Raw genomic sequence first — 16331 nt, 5'->3', positions numbered from 1 at the left:
GCATTGTTGGGCTCACCCCGTCAAGGAAACAGGTCAAGGATTGGCTTCAGGCGAGCTTAGCCCTAGGGGCTAACCACATCCAGGAGGTCACGATCTATGGGAGAGGAGTATTCCTCATGTAGCTGAACCCCCCCGACACCACGGCCTTCCTTGTCGAGCAGAGCCCTATCCTACTAGGCCCTCATGTCATCTACCTCCTTCCTTGGTACCATGGCTTCACAGTCGAGGACATGGATTCGACTCATCACGTGGCACCATTCCCAGTGACGCTCCGCTTCCCAAGGCTTCTGAAGGAGTACGGATCTATTCTTCCTTCCATAGGGAATTGTCTTGGCACAACTCTAGCATCTCCGCCACAGACAGCGGCTTCAGTACTGGCAGACGACGGGGTCCCCCGCCTCCGGGTTATCGCAGAGCATCCAGAGTCCCTCCAAGAGAAGATCCTCCTGGAGACCTTAGATGGAGGCGCGTTCAGACAGCGTGTGGAGATCTCTGGCTTACCCGGGCAGTGTCTTCTGTGCAGACAGATGGGATCACCTCGCAGGCCCCTCACCAGAGACAAGAGCATAGGGAGGCTTAGCGCCGCCCGTCGGCTAGGCAGCATCAAACTCAAACACCTTGGTTGAGCCCTCCCAAGGGACTTGGACCAAGGTGGAGAAAAACAAGCCCTCTAAATCAGCTCAAAAAAACAAAAGAAGGAGAGCCAAACTTAAAGAGCGCGAGAAGGCGCAAACTTCTTTTTCCCAGGACACAGGAAAGGGGAAGGGGAAGGTGCCAGCAGAGTCCCTGGACCAGACACAGATGGAGGAGGAGGAGACCTTTTTCGATCTCCCCTCGGATCCACGGGCGACATCAGAGCAGAGTACCCAGGTTCCTATTCAGCGAGACTCTGGAGGCCCAGCAGAGTCGGCTCCATAGGTCCCTCCGCCTCCCCCGCCTCCTCCTGCCGAGGTCGCTCCCCCGCCCACCCCCCCTGATCCCTCCCTCCCTCCTCCCAGCTGCGCTTACTCTCAGCTCCCACCACGCCCCGCCTCTCCTTCTCGCCCCCTTGGGCCCCCTTAGAGCAGCCTTCTCTCCCCCCCCCCCCCACCCGCCTCCTGCCCTTCCTCGTCTTGTCCTACAAGAAAGGGAGTGCCTGAACACTTCGACGCGGCCCTACCCTGGCTCTGCCTCCTCATTGTCAGGGTCATCGAGGCCCTTTTCTAAGCTCCCAGGTCCTAAGCCCCGCCCTGGTCATCCTCTACCCAGAGAGTTTTGGAGGCTAGGACTAAGGAACTACCTAGCGATTCCACCTAGAGATTCCGTACAAATATCCGCTTGCTGTGGAGGTGTCAGCCCTAATTTTACAGCCCCGAAAAGGGGGGTCCATAGGAGTGTAGGGCTCTCACACTTGTTCCTTCTAAGGATTTCACTTCTGAGCTAGTGGCGAGGAGCAGTGGACCCCCACGCAGTTTGATCTGATGATGGGGCAACGGATGTTCAGCATGATGGAGGAGGAGTGGCTAGGCCCGCAAGGGAAGGAATTGTGGGTCTCCCATGGGAAGACCGCCACTTTTCAGCTGGGTTTCTCTGCAGATAGACGGGACTTGGGAGCATCTATTTGTGTGCTTCGCCTACGTCTAGAGATCCAGCTTAAGTTGGCATCATACTGGACGCTACATCAGTGCGCGGATAGGCTTGGAGTCGAGGCCTCCTTGATGCAGTGGGCCATCAAGGTAGGCATCGAACTAGTTACGCCACTAGTTCGGCTCCCCATGGATTTGGACTACCCCCCCTCCAAACCACTGGCCCCATAAGTTGGACCACGGTGAGTTGGAACGTGCACGGACTCCACAATCGGGCACGTCAACAACCCGTGCACTTGTTACTTCGCCAAGAGCTACAGAGAGCAGTGGTTGGCAGGGCAGAGGATTCCCTTTTGGTACAGGAGCATATGTTTTCTGCCTTGGACATCAGACGTAGACGCCACCTCCTTCTTGGGAGAGGCTCGGAGATCTGGTCTCCCGCAATGGGAAGGAGTGGAGGGGTTTGCATTTGAGTCTCGCAGGCAGTTGCATCAGAGGTGTATGACCAGGGGGAGGTCATTACAGGTAGAATAGTCTGGATGGGATTATGGATGGGAGTTTCTAGGATTGGGATCCTAAACTTGTATGCCCCAGCTTGTAGACAACAACGTCCGGCCTTCTGGAGGCGCTTGACCGATTGTCTCCCAGATGTAGACTCATGGATTGTTGGAGGGGACTTCAACAATCTTGAGTTCGGAGAAGACAAACAAGGGGATGCTTCTTTCTCCGAGATGCCCCCAGCGGAGAAGAGTACTTGGGAGCAGTTTAACTTTTCGGTATGCGGCAGGTATCCCTAGAGGGAGGCTGAGTTGTCCAGGACCCCTGACAATGTTAGTTTCTCCTTTGGCCAGCGTCAGCATGATGATTGCTTGAGAGGCAAGATAGGTTCTACGTTGGAGATTGGGCGATGCATAGAGGTGGTTCCACGGGCATTCTTGCACGGACTACCCTCTCAAACCACTCGCCGATTGTGCTTCATTTGGCGCAGCCCCGTCGAGGGCTCCCATAGAGGGGGGTTCACATCCCAAATGTGTTGATGCAGCAGAAGGAGGTGCAACGAGTCATATCAGAGATTTGGTAGCAGCCAGAGGACACTCCGGAGGGTGGCTGGGCATCTTGGACAGTCGCGGTGATTCAGAGGAGCAGTGAGGAGCTCCGCACCTAGGCTCTCCGCCGTCGTTTTTCCCTTCAGGAGAGAGAGAGAGCTTTGAGGCGTGACTGAGCCTCCATTGAGCGTCTCAGGGAGCTGGACACGGAGTCCCAATGGCTTGCTGACAGATATGAGTGTGCACGTCTGGAGCTTCAGGACACGAGTTGAGGAGGGTTGAGTATTCTTACCATTCCACTCGTGCTCGTTGGGTACAACAGGGGGATAGCATGAGCCGCCAGTGCTTTCAAGCCACAGGGCCTAGGTCGGCAAGTGCCCAGTTGCAGAGACTGAGAGACACTAGCGACAGGGTGGTTTCGGACCCTCATGAGATTATGGAGTTGGCTTCGGATTTCTATCAACACCTTTTCCAGGCTCAGGAGGAGTCCCCCAGGTGCAAGAGGCCCGCGAGGCGGTATGGTAGCATGTCCCAGTGTGGTCTCTCAGGGCGTGAGCAGCCAGTTGGATTCTCCCTTCACAGATGACGAGCTTCGGGAAGCTCTCAGGGCACTTCCGACTTAGAAGTTCCCAGTGGAGGATGGGCTGTCCCCGGTCTTCTTCAGGAGCTTTTGGCCCTTTGTGCACACCCCCCTTCGGCTGGCCTTTCAGGAGGTCTTTGACTCAGGAGCACTCCCATCGTCTCTGAGCAGAGGCTGGATTTGTTTGATTCCGAAGGGAGGGGACCTCTCGAACATTCGTCAGTGGAGACCGATCACTCTACTAGACACCGCATACAAGATCTTAGCCAAGGTCTTGAGTTTGCGGCTACAACCCCATCTAGTCGACATCATCCACGACACGCAGATAGGTTTGGTCCAAGAGCGTAGCATCCTCGACAACATCTTCACCTTTTGGGAGGCACTGGATTGGGCCAGGGAGGAGGCCTACTGCTGCTGGATTTTGAGAAGGCCTATGATCGGGTAGAGTGGTCCTTCTTGGAGGGCATGATGCAAAGATTAGGCTTCTCAGACAGGTGGATCTGAGGAGTCTTCACCTTGTATGTAGGTAGTTCCAGTTAGACGTTGATTGGTGGGTTCACCGGGGAGGCCTTCCCGCTCAGCCGCTCCGTGAGACAAGGCTGCCCACTGGCTCCCTTCCTCTTTCTCTTTGTCGCGGAGGCGTTGGGCTATTTCCTGAGGTCGCAGAGGGTTGGCCGAGCATAGGCATCCTCCAGTCCTTTTCTTGCAACAGCAATGCAAAGACTATGTATCTCCAATTCAATGGGCGAAATGGCTTCTATCCCATACACTAGTTGGAATGGTGTAAACCCAATAGCTAGCTTGTGTGTGTTTCTGCTGTAAGCCCATAAAACCTCTATCAAGTGCCTATCCCAATGCCTTTTCTTGGTGTCTACAAGATTTCCCATTGAATTGCACAACAATCCATTTTTTTTCTCAGCCAAGCCATTACATTGGGGATAGTATGGCGTGGACATGCTATGATTTATCTTTTAGCTTATGCACCACATCTTTAATTAGTTCATTTCTAAAATAGGTTCCTCCATCAATGAGAATTTCCAAAGGACAACTGATGAATATAGTCATCTCCTAAGGCAAGAGCAATGATGCCATAGGCTTTCTCCTCTCTAGCAGGATCTCTTGCCGGGTGTGTTGGAGCTGAGGATTCTCTAGCATTAGAGGCTGTTGAAGAAGAAGTTGAAGCAGGTTTGACAAGCCCCCAGAGGTTTTTCCTCATTAATGCAAACTTAACCTTCATCTGCCATGTGTGAAAGCCTTTACCATTGAACTTATCCATATTCAAGAAGGTAGCCATGAGAGGGTCTAACCCAGAATGGGCAGTGTCTACTCTCTTACAAGGCTAGAAAGAGTTGAAGGGCTTCAAAGTACAAGCATTTAGAGTAGCAAAGACTTGTAACCAAATTCCATACTACAAATCAATGATGCTTTCACTTGCATGCTTTATAGAGGTGACTAAATGAAAGTATTCCAATCAAATCCAGGTATAGCAACTTCAAACAAAGCTGTAGCCACAGTTGTACTGATGCTATTCATCACTTTAAAACATCAGAAATGCTAAAGTAGCATCTAATGTAGCATCAAACTCACAACCTTGTCAAAACTGTCCAAAACAGAGGCCTGAACTTGGAGGGCTTGTATCTCATTCTTCAAAGCAAAGAAAAAAGAGCTTTCTAGGTAGAAACAAAGGTCATATACCAAAGAAGAGCCACTGAGGAGGAGAGGCGCAATTCCACGTCACGTTGCCATAGCTAGCTGCTTGAAAGTCGACTGGTTTTTCCTTGTTTTCTCCTTGAATATGCAGCCATTGCTGCTCAAATTTCAACACAAGATAGCCCAAGGTATGGAGAAGCTTCCCCTAAAAGGAATTAGAGAAAGGTGGAGCGGACACGAAGAAAACGCAGAAGAGAGTTTCGACGATCTTTGTGGAATGGCGACCAGCAGCGCAGTTGTTTCTTCAATTCCTTGCAGATGAAAGTTCGCTCATTCGAGAGGTATCTCCAGCTCAGAGGATTTGGAGAATGGCGGAGAAACGAGGGAGAACAAGCTCTAGCAAGTTTTGGGAAGAAATGGTGAAGATGAAGAAGAAGAAGAAGATGGAGAAGAAGAAGATAATGTGGCACAAATGGGCTCAAGGAGGATCATAGTGCTCTGATACCATGTTGGGGAACTGAAGGGAAAGCATGAAGTGAACACAAAATGAGAATTCTTGCTTTTGGAATGAAGAAAGGTGAGGTCCTTATGTAGGCACCTCTTACATGATCACTGACATCACTGATGATCTCTGATCTCCACAATCATCTCCTCAATCAGCTCCTAGATTCTCTCAATCATCCTATGTGGCATCTACCACCACCTAATAGTGCTTATGGGCACCTAACTGTGCCTCTAGCACACACATAGAAACCAAGGTGTGCATAGGGCATACACCTTGAGATATCCCATCAATTTTCAGCTCATGATGGGAGCCCACCATGCGATATCACTCCTCTTTACCAGCAAGCTGTTGGATGTCTCATTTACTTGTGCCACACCAGACCTGACTTACAGTATGCACAGTATGCCAGCTCAGCAGGTTCATGCACATGCCCAGTTCACAGCATTGGCAGGTAGTGAAGAGAGTCTTCAAATATCTCAGAGGCACTCAGGATTTAGCCCTCTTCTATGGTGATCAGGGTTCACTTACCATGCATGCTGACATGGTTAGTGGCTGGGCAAGTTGTTCCGACACCAAAGTATCACATACCGGCAACTGTTTTTTGCTTGGCAGTTCATGTATCTCTTGGCTTGGCAAAAGAAGCAACCAACAGTTGCCACATCCAACTGTAAGACTGAGTACAAGGCAGCCTTCACCGCTACAGTAGAGTGTGTCTGGCTTCGACAATTACTTACAGATCTTGGTATCCGCTACACATCCTTCACTATAGTCTACATTGACAACCAGAGTGCTTTGGCCATTGCACGTAATCCAATGTTTCATGCACGTACCAAGCACATTGAGGATCACTATCATTATGTTTGAGAGTGGTTGTCAACACGAGACATAGAGTTGTCCTACCTTCCCACAAAGGACAACATAGTAGATATGTTTACAAGGGCACTTCCTCATCCCAAGTTCGAAGTCTTTCGACAGGCTTTACACTTGGTTCCCTTTGTTACATGATCTAACATATCTTGTACATTCATAGGTGGCTATATCCCTTGCAATGAACATGTGCCACCATGACCAAAAAATACCAAGTATTCTAAGACGTTTCCAGAATACTTCAGCCCATACCATGGAGGGGGGTTTGTAGGCCATCTTCTCCCGGTCGTATTGATGCCCTCTGGGCCCTGGTATGTAGCATGTAGCTTTAGTTATTGGCACTTAGGTCACCTAGTACTTTTAGTGTCTTATGACACCTGGTACTAGTGGTACCACTAGGACACTAGGTCCTAGGGTTCCCCTTTATTTGTTCTTTGCACTTTCATTTTAATATAGTTGATGTGACGGCTTTTCACTCCTCGCTCCACTCCTCGCATCCTTTTGCTTTCGTGAGCCTACAACTCTTTAAGAAGTACATAAAAGCTTTGTTGTTCCTCCTCGTATCTTCCTCTAGAGCCCTGACATAAATTCTTGTTTAGGGGCTGAATTCCCTTTTCTGAATTTTATATATATATATAGAGAGAGAGAGAGAAAAAGGGGGGGGGGGGAAGTCATCTTCATAATGTTAGAAACATGGTGTGAGGGAGAGAGAGAGAGAGAGGTTAGGGAGTGAAGAAGTAATACTCAAATGAAGACATAATGAAGGCTTTCATTCATTCATCAAGTATATTAAGACAAGTGAAGTACAAGACTTATACAGGCTACTCACTCACACACTAGCACCTAGTGCATATGGGATAAGTCCCATGATGACACGTGGCACTCATACAAGACTCACTCACATAGACTAGTACTAGATCACCTAGTACTTCACACTAACACATCACATCACATCGCCACAATCTTTGGCTATGATATCTCCAACACCCCCCTTCATAGCAAAGAGTGTGAGACCCTACACAAAGAGTAGACTGATCCCCCCTCCACCACAATACTACAAAGAGCAAGTCCAACTATCAAACACCTCCCGTGTAATAGTGACTCCTCAGTTAGCTTGCGATGGCAAGGCCAAACCATCACTCGTCATCCCCCCTTACTCTGAACTGGGTGGTCAATACCATCAACCAAATTAGAAGACAACACATTCATTTTTGGGGGACAACCCAGGCCAGAGTACCTCTTATTGACTCCAAATACAATCAGTTTAGAGCAGCGTCACAAGAAACGTTTCTACGTTTCGAGATTTTGACAAGCGTTTCGACTAGAAACGTGTAAAATTATAGTATTTTATATAAATTATTTTATATCAATAATAAAAATAGTGTATTTTTTATTTTAAAAAATTCAAAGAAACTTCCACGTTTCGCACGTTTCTTAGAAACTTTTCGGGCATAAACGTTTCTTTAATTTCTACTGCCCGAAACGCGTTTTCTGGTTACACTGGTTTAGAGGGACAACTCAAGGCTGAGAATCTTTATTTGACTCAACACATATACACATAGCATAGGGGCCTAGAAAGTCTCCTTGGCTAAAGTAGTGAGGTCAAGATGATGAAGTAGTTTGTTAGCCAACCTCAAACCAATAAGCACAAGTGCCTTCTCATTCTTGTCATCCCAAGCTGATTGGTCTTCACCATGAGGATGAGGCTCCATCTGGGGAAACTGAGGTAAGAACTTGACAGCACTAGATGAAGAACCAACGAGTATGGCGGCTGGTCTAGGACTCCAAAAACCAACCCTAATCAAAACACAGCAACAATATGCTTCAAAATGTAGAACTAAACCATGAAAGAAGTGCAAAGGCTGGTCACCAATGTGCAAGGAGGCTCCCTAGAACAGTTTCGAATGCTGTAGCAAGACACTAGTCTGAAAATCGGCTGTAGTAGATGTGCTGGAAGCCAAGAGACTGCTTGAAAAGGCCCTCAAATGACTCGAAATGCTGCAAAGAGTGCTGTCAGGTGGCCGATTACACAGCAGCAGTAATAACATCTTGTTCTTGGCATTGAAAACCTCCAAAAATGCATTGTTGAAGGCAGCTGTGCAGCAGCAGCTCAGAAACCCTGATTTCGGCGATCAAGAGCTTCAAAACCTCCTTGGGAGTCACACGTGCAGGCGCCTCTTGCTGGAAGTCCCGACCAACAAGCAAAGAGGGAGCCAAAGGCCTAGGTACATCTCTAAGAAGGCTTGAATGAAGGCGGCTGGCTGCAAGGATAGAAAGCGGAGGTGGAGTAGCTATGGAGGAGGTAAAACAGGATGAAAATGGAGCACGGATGAGACGGGTACAGGCTGCAAGAAGAATGGCTGAAGCAGAATTAGGACTAGGGCAAGGGTGACATGGCAGCTATGGAAGGTGGCTCTGATACCATGTTAGAACTTAGAAACATGGTGTGAGGGAAGAGAGAGAGAGAGAGATAGGCTAGGGAGTGAAGAAGTGATACTCAAATGAAGACATAATGAAGGCTTTCATTCATTCATTAAGTATATCAAGACAAGTGAAGTACAAGCCTTATATAGGCTACTCACTCACACACTAGCACCTAGTGCATATGGGATAAGTCCCATGATGACACGTGGGACTCACACAAGACTCACTCACATAGACTAGTACTAGATGACCTAGCACTTCACACTAACACACCACATCACCACACTCTTTGGCTATGATATCTCCAACACATAAAAGCTTGTCTTGGCTGAAGCAGATGCGCGTTCATGGAAAGTGCCTTTCTGCTGGGATATGGAGATGATCCCGCATCGTCTTTGCAGCTTCCCTACAGCACAAGTGATTTGGGAGGGAGTCCCTGAGCGCCATAGCCCAACCTGAAGCTCTCCTCGTCACACACACACATAAATATGTGTGTGTGTGTGTGTGTGTTTGCGCGCTTGATTGCGCTGCAGTCAGAGGGTCCATAAGGCCCAGTATCTGATCCAGTGGAAGAAGAGGGAATACTGTGACAAAGAAGCTGATAGTTTGCCATACATCCAGAAAAACCTGTAGAACCTGTGTGCTGGAAATCTGAGAGATAAGAAATAGGAGATTCTATCTAGAAGGTCTCTAGAATATGAACAAAACCACAATAAATGCGGAATACTCTCAGATGTAAGGTGACATCTTGGACAAAGAGGTGAAGCTATCCATCTTTGAGCCAATTTCACTCCCACTGGTAGAATACCAACAATACATCTCCATAGAAAGAGTCGTTACTTCAATGGCATTTTCAACTTCCATATCAATTGCAATTTTCCTTTCCACCAGGCTAATGATTTGTTCAGATGCCATAGAGAATTAGCATGATGGGCATTTCTGAATTCTCCCCTTCAGCATCCTTATGAGTTCTTCAGAGCCTCATTACGGCAGTCTTTATACGATGCCTTACATGAGGAAGATTTGGATGTTTCTTGTATTCAACTTTTCTTTTACTGCTTCTGATGGATAGGGCTTTAGCTCTCTTTTGAGCACTGCCCGGATGTAAATGAATGTTTCATAATATAAGTATCTTGGTTTCACCAAAAAAAAAAAAAGTGTGTGTGTTTGCGCGCACACGCGAATGTGCGTGTGCATGTCTCCTCTTTGGATATTGCTTTTTGTAATATAATCATACTTGGATTTCACCCAAAAAAATGTGTAGAAGTCACCCCCAAAAAAAGTGGGGTGTGTGTGTGTGTGTGTGTGTGTGTGTGTGTGTGTGTGTGTAGGTCTTCCTCAAAGATCACTATGCTTAAGGTTTTTTTCCAACAAGAGCAGCCATGATCTATTATGCTGGAATTTTTGTGTGGCCAGATGCGCACAAATGCTTATGGGCATTGGCTAGTTGATCCATGGGAAGTAGTACTTGGCAAGTTTCAAGGTAAAATACTTGGTTGCCTATTTTCTACTGCCTTGATTCAGGATCGGAAGCAGGGCTCTCTCGCATCAAATGGTCTCCCCATCCTGCTTCTACCGCATCATCTCTTAGACTAGAAAGCCTTCACTGGAGTGCTGTTTTTTATTCTTCTCTTGCTATACAACAACCAATCAGAGCTACAATCTCATGAAGTTGGGCATCCGGTTCATTGATGATGTGGTAGATACTCAGGGGCGTATTCTCTCTTTTCAGGCAGCATGTCAAAAATACAATCTTGGGATGCATCATAGACCCCTATGGAAAATTATTGCAGATCTCTTACTCCCTTTTGTTCCGATTCCATCTTTGGAAGTAAGAAACATGCTTCAAGATTGGCATCTTCAGTCTCCAAGTCCAAGATTATCTTCTCAACCTTTGCATCTATTGACTTCCATACAGGCTTATTGATTGATTTTACCTCCTCCATGGATTGCTCATCATGCAAATGCTCTTTGGCATCTGAATAAGTCTTTTAACTTGGTGGAAAGGAAAATTGAAATTGATATGGAAGTTGAAAATGCCATTAAAGCAAAGGCTCTTTTTCTGGAGATGTATTGTTGGTATTTTTCCAGTGGGAGTGACATTGGCTCAAAGAAGGATTGCCTCTCCTCTTTGTCCACGATGTCATCATACCCCTGAGAGTATTCAGCACTTATTGTGGTTTTGTTCAAATTCCAGAGACCTTCTGGACAAGATCTCCTATTTTTTCTCTCTCAGATTTCCAGCACACAGGTTCTCGAGGTTTTTCTGGATGTTTGGCAGATTAGCAGCTTCTTTGTCACATTATTCTCTTTTCTTTCATGGGATCAGATACTGGGCATTATGGACCCTCTAGCTTCAGCGAAATCATGCCTTTCTTAATTCATCTCTTCAGCACCCTTATGAGTTCTTCCGGGCCTCATTGCGGCAGTCCTTATATGATGCCTTGCATGAGGAAGATTTGGATGTTTCTTGCATATAGCTTTTCTTTTACTGTTTCTGATGGATAGGGCATTGGCTCTTTTATTGAGCACTGCCCTATTGTAAAATGGATGTTTCATAATATAATGTTTTTAATTTCACCAAAATAAAAGTGTGTGTAGATCTTCCTACAGCCCAGCTAGAAGTGTTATTTCACTGTTATTAGCTTTCTTCTACTAGCCGTTCTTTACTGAAGCAGCTAGAGTATGTTTTCTTTTCAGTTTTTTTAGCATATGAGTGGTAGCTATGAGACAGCTATGAATGTACATTCTTCTTAATGAAAGGTTCTTTTACCCCAAAAAAAAGGTGTAGAAAGAAAGAAAGAAAGTTACGTCTTCAGAAGACCAATGGGTCTATGCATCTGTGAGAAACCTGATACAAGCAAGCTGAAAGGGTGGAGTTAGTAGCAAGCATCAACACCCATACAGAAAAACAAAAGATAATACAACATAGTCATACATAGAGAGATAGAGATTTAAGAAGAGTACTGAGCTATGCATGTGATAGTAGTATCATTCCTGTCTCCACTAAGATATTGGGTTAACAGAAAGAGAGATGTCAAAACACAAGTAAAATGGACAACGTACGAGGAATTTAACATGTGACTAATCTATTCAAGACGTTAATTCCAGATTGTAAATGAATAGCACCATCTCTTCCATCTAAAGCTAGTTCAGACAACAGCAGAAGTCGAGGAGAAAAGAACTTTAAAATCCATCTTTCATTAGAAACCCACCAGCACTACTTCCTGAGAAAGTGAAATTAATATGACTGCAGGGTTGAGGTGGCATTTTCAGCCTCAACCTTGGATTATCTCTAGCTCTCTTCAGGAGCTTGATTCTGCCCTATCAGAGTGTTTATCTTCTCATGCATTGCATGATATATTCCTCCTTTGAGCTTGGGTCTTGTAATTTCTTTCATTTTTAATAGAAATCTCTCTTTTTTCTTTTTTTTGAATAAATGATTGCAATCTCCTACCTGGAGAGGCCGCATGGTGGATTCTTGCAATTTCTTTGGGAATAGAATTCACCATAAAATCCCCGCACAATCTGCAAACGTCTCTTATATTCTCCTATTGTTGCACTTTGCATGAACTCCTCAAGGCTACAGTGTGAGACATTAAAAGTAAGTGTTCATGAAAGAATATGGACGATAATATTATATAATACAGCATGTGTGGAAATAAACATTAAGACAACCTTGCGATTGTTGGTTCAAGTTCCAGATCCAAATTTATTCCAGCAGTCGAATGTAACACTTCATGCAAAGGGAACCATAGCTGCAGAAGCACAATAAGGTATCCAGCCTTGCATCATATAACTAAAGCGAAGTGTACAGTCAATACAAAAAAATAGACCTCTTATTACTCACTTTATCCGCATCCAGCTCAGATTCCTGTTCTACTTTTAGGAGTAGAACATTCCAGTATTCTAGTTCAAACTTTCTCCATCTTGACACCACATTTGATAATCCATTTAATTCATCTGTCAAACAAAGTCCGGACACAGGAATGCAGTTACCCACTTCTTTCCTCTGATAGATTGCACGAAGACACAGATTCTGAATGATAGATGATTTAACTTTCCTAGTCCAAAAGAGCCCACTTCAGGAGGTTAAGCATATAACGCAACATCATAAAAGACACAAGCATACCCCACCCCCAGAAAAAGAAGGAACTAATGCTGTGGATTTCAGACATGGCATGTCATTCTTCTTATCCACAAAGCATTCACAAAAGAAATAACATTAAGACATGGCATGCTTTTCTGTTACCTGCCACAGATAGATGCTTAGGAGCATTCTCCTCCCACAACTGAGCTTTCGCCAGAAGATGTTCAATTTCTATCAGTACCTGTCAAATTTGTGGTCCACATCTCAGTAAATAATGAGACAATTTTGTCTCATAACAAAATCCGTTCACAAAATGCAGGAGGGACAACCTTCATGAGAGGGGATTTAAGAGAGGTTCTAAGCAATGACTCGATTATGCCTGACAATTGCATTAGAACAGGCTGCTCAGGCCACTCGCAGAGAAGCCCACAAATCCGTTCTTGTAATTTTGACAAGGGTTGCAACATCGAAGCTACCTCTGGAGCATTTGCATCCTGCAACACAAATTGCAAAAAAAATGAGAATTATGTAAAACAATCTTAAAGTACTTTCATGTTCTCCACACACAAACAGGGCTGTAAGACATATTTTAATATCCTGAATATGTTGAAAAATATGAAAGCCAATCAAATGGAATGGGTGTTCATCAAAGGAACGTGTTCAGCCCCAGAGTCAGATAGGATGATTTCCAACAGAGTTGATGAATAAACAATGCCCACCAGATATATGTTAAATTGCAGACTGTTTAGCCCTCCTGTGGCAGGTGACACCAGGTTCTCATGCTCAAGACTCAGCCTTAGCAAATGAGCTGAAACAAGTCTATCATTCACAGTTGCAGAGATTAAAGGACCTGCACCTGTGCCATCATAAAGCGAACTGGACATCACTTCAACTGGATTGCTAATAGAGAAAAGCACATGATAGCGACAAAACAATTGAGTTCCGTTGGGAGATGACAGAACAAAGAAGGAACAAACCTTCCAATATTATCTTTCCTGCATTATAAGCAAGTAAAAAGGCATCCACTCTATGCTCATCAGGTATTAGCATCTGCTCCTTACTCTGGAAGTTAACAATAGCCACCCCTTTAACACTAATACATGCCAAAAATCATGAAAGAAATATCATGCTAGATGCCCCTCACATAGTTATCGCTATTGACAAAAAAAACATCACTATAATTTTTCCCATCAAAATTTTATTTTAATTTTTGATAGAGCTAAACGAGAGAAAATGCCAAACATCTACTGGAACGGCCATAGTTGCCTACTGTCAATACTCACCCACTGTAATGCTCCATATTGGCTGAATGTTTGACTATGAAAATCCGCAACTTCTCTACTTAAAATACCTTCAAAAACCATCCATTCTTGTTCCAGAACTTCTGACTTCACAGAATCTAATTCATCAAAGTTCGGATCATGCAATTTCTACAAAATAAGTCACCAAAAGAATAACGAGATAGTGAGATAACATTTCAAAACTGAGTCCACAACTCCGATCATGTGATGTCCACAAGGTAAGCTACACCAGAGTGATGATATACTTTCCCAAAAAGATCATAATCATTAACATATAACTGGATAACAACCTCAAGTAAGACAGAAAGTAACTTTCAGTACTACATTTACTATGTTCTCACATTTTCACCCATAGGATCTGAAAAATCATCTTTTACTTCAGACACTCTCAAGTATTCTGGAAACATGCTTCTGAAAGAAGATTCATCTTGATCACACTCAGAACCCATCGTATGAGTACGATGCTTGAATTTTATTAGATCTATTTCCTTCCCCTTTCTCTCGTCTATTTGCTCTGTCATTTCCATCCAGAAAGCTGTAACAGACTTAAGAAGTTTGGTGGCAGCCTATAACACCAACAGAAGATGACATCAAAAGTCAGTACATTACACAAGCTTAGACAACCCACCATAATCTCTTGCATAAAATTCAACAAAAAATAGCATTACAACATTAGCCCGAGCTAAACCATTACGCTCAACATCATCTACAACAATGTACTACATGAGTCTCACCTTGAGAGATGCTGCACGTATTAAACCTGCCTGAATGATCTTTGACTTTATATCTGAAATGGCACACTGCCATAACTTCATTTTCAATCCTGTCACCGAAACCTGCAGAAAAAAATAATTAATTCTCATCTCGAATGTATCCAAACATAATCCTCTCTTTATCATATCAGTATACAACACAAAACTTCTATGGAACTGTGTTCCTGATCATGGTTAAAGCAAATGCTTCACAAGACAAACAAGGAGATGACCACCCTTGGATGAATTATAGAGAGAGGACATTTAGCTAAAGTTAGAGGGAGCTTACCACTGGAAAATGTTGAAGGGTATTTGGACTTGGACCTCACGGAGGGGATTATATAAATTAACTGTCAACCGTTGCATACTCTTGTTTTGTTGGATATCTCATTCCTACTGTACTTGAGCTCCGCTTCCCCCCTACCTCTACCTTCAAGTGCATACTATTCCCCCATCCCCCACCCCCCCCTTTTCAAGGTGCACTTGTCCGATGCAAAGCCATGGCTAGAAGACAATAGCGGACTACGCATACTAACCGACGGCAGTGCTCTATCCCAGGTCTTATGCTGCTTGCTGCTCCACGTCTTATGTTGCTGTGTACTTGCAAGTCGAGGTTGTCGATGTCTGCTCGATGGTACGAGCCAAGAGACTGCAGTTCGGAGGTTGCTGAGTGGAGGTCATTGTGCTGAGTCGCTCAGGAGGAGGACGTTGTTCTGGTCAAAGTAGCCCTGGCTAGTTGTAGAGTCCCAGCCTCTTACTGAGTGCCTTTGTTTGTGCATGGCCTTGTTGTTGAAGCTGCCAAGCAGGCTGATGGAGATCTCTCTCGCATACCTCCAACCAAACTATGGAGAAGTTTTCTCAACGAGAGCTCTCAAACCTTTCAACACTCTTGAAATGAACCTGAATCTCTCAAGAATGGACAGCATCACTCAATAGAGGATATATTGAGCTGCAAGAAGCGGAATCTTGAGCTTTTTGTCTCAAATCGCAGATGAGAAAACCCGCAAGAGCAAGCTCAAAGCGGAATACATCATGAAACCATGAGGATAAATAAACCCCTCAAAATGAGGTGGAAAACAACCAAGGCTGAGGCTGAAAGTGCCACCTCAACCCTGTAAGAGTCTCATAGAAAGGAGAATCCTTCCATTCCATGAAGAAAGAAGCCCTCCTAGCTGAGGAGGCATGAGAGTCTCCCTGCATACTCGTCCATACGGCCATCAAGGTATGTATGGTGTCTGTCCAGATACTAGCCAATGTGTGCCAGGGATGAACCTGAATTCCCTCCAATGCCTCTGTGCATCTGGCTCTTCATATATGCCAAGCTGCTATGCTCGCTAGAATCTCCCAAGAGGTATCCACATAGGCATGTACAGCTGCAAAAGGAAGGTGTGGTACCACATCCAAAGAACACGACACAACTTGATGATGTCGAATCAAAATGGCCCGAGAAGAGTCAAGTCTCTCATAGAATACCTAAGGCCCCGTAAGAGAAGTCTCTTTCTTGAAAAAAAAAAAATCGCAGATGAGAATGAGCTCTACAATGAAAGCTAG

The 16331-nt window shown here is 45.0% G+C and overlaps 1 protein-coding gene across 1 annotated transcript in view; it reads right to left on the bottom strand.

Moving 5' to 3' along the window:
* The window catches only part of LOC147902094 (midasin-like protein), a 193926-nt gene that overhangs the window by 50078 nt on the left and 127517 nt on the right, over window positions 1-16331 (bottom strand). Inside the window, exons 50-59 of the mRNA XM_087374676.1 lie at window positions 14763-14864; window positions 14370-14594; window positions 14011-14157; window positions 13705-13789; window positions 13447-13583; window positions 13057-13221; window positions 12890-12968; window positions 12488-12600; window positions 12316-12395; window positions 12095-12220 (exon numbers count right to left, since the gene is read on the bottom strand). Coding sequence (XP_087230802.1) covers window positions 12095-12220; window positions 12316-12395; window positions 12488-12600; window positions 12890-12968; window positions 13057-13221; window positions 13447-13583; window positions 13705-13789; window positions 14011-14157; window positions 14370-14594; window positions 14763-14864 — 1259 coding nt within the window. The remainder of the gene's footprint in view (window positions 1-12094; window positions 12221-12315; window positions 12396-12487; window positions 12601-12889; window positions 12969-13056; window positions 13222-13446; window positions 13584-13704; window positions 13790-14010; window positions 14158-14369; window positions 14595-14762; window positions 14865-16331) is intronic.

This window comes from Dipteris shenzhenensis, chromosome 5 (genome assembly GCF_047967505.1).
Source record: "Dipteris shenzhenensis isolate YYH24624 ecotype China chromosome 5, Dip_SZ_1.0, whole genome shotgun sequence".
Classification (NCBI taxonomy): Eukaryota; Viridiplantae; Streptophyta; class Polypodiopsida; order Gleicheniales; family Dipteridaceae; genus Dipteris; species Dipteris shenzhenensis.
The sequence above is the reverse complement of the archived record's forward strand: the minus strand, read 5'-3'. Positions and strand labels throughout refer to the sequence as shown.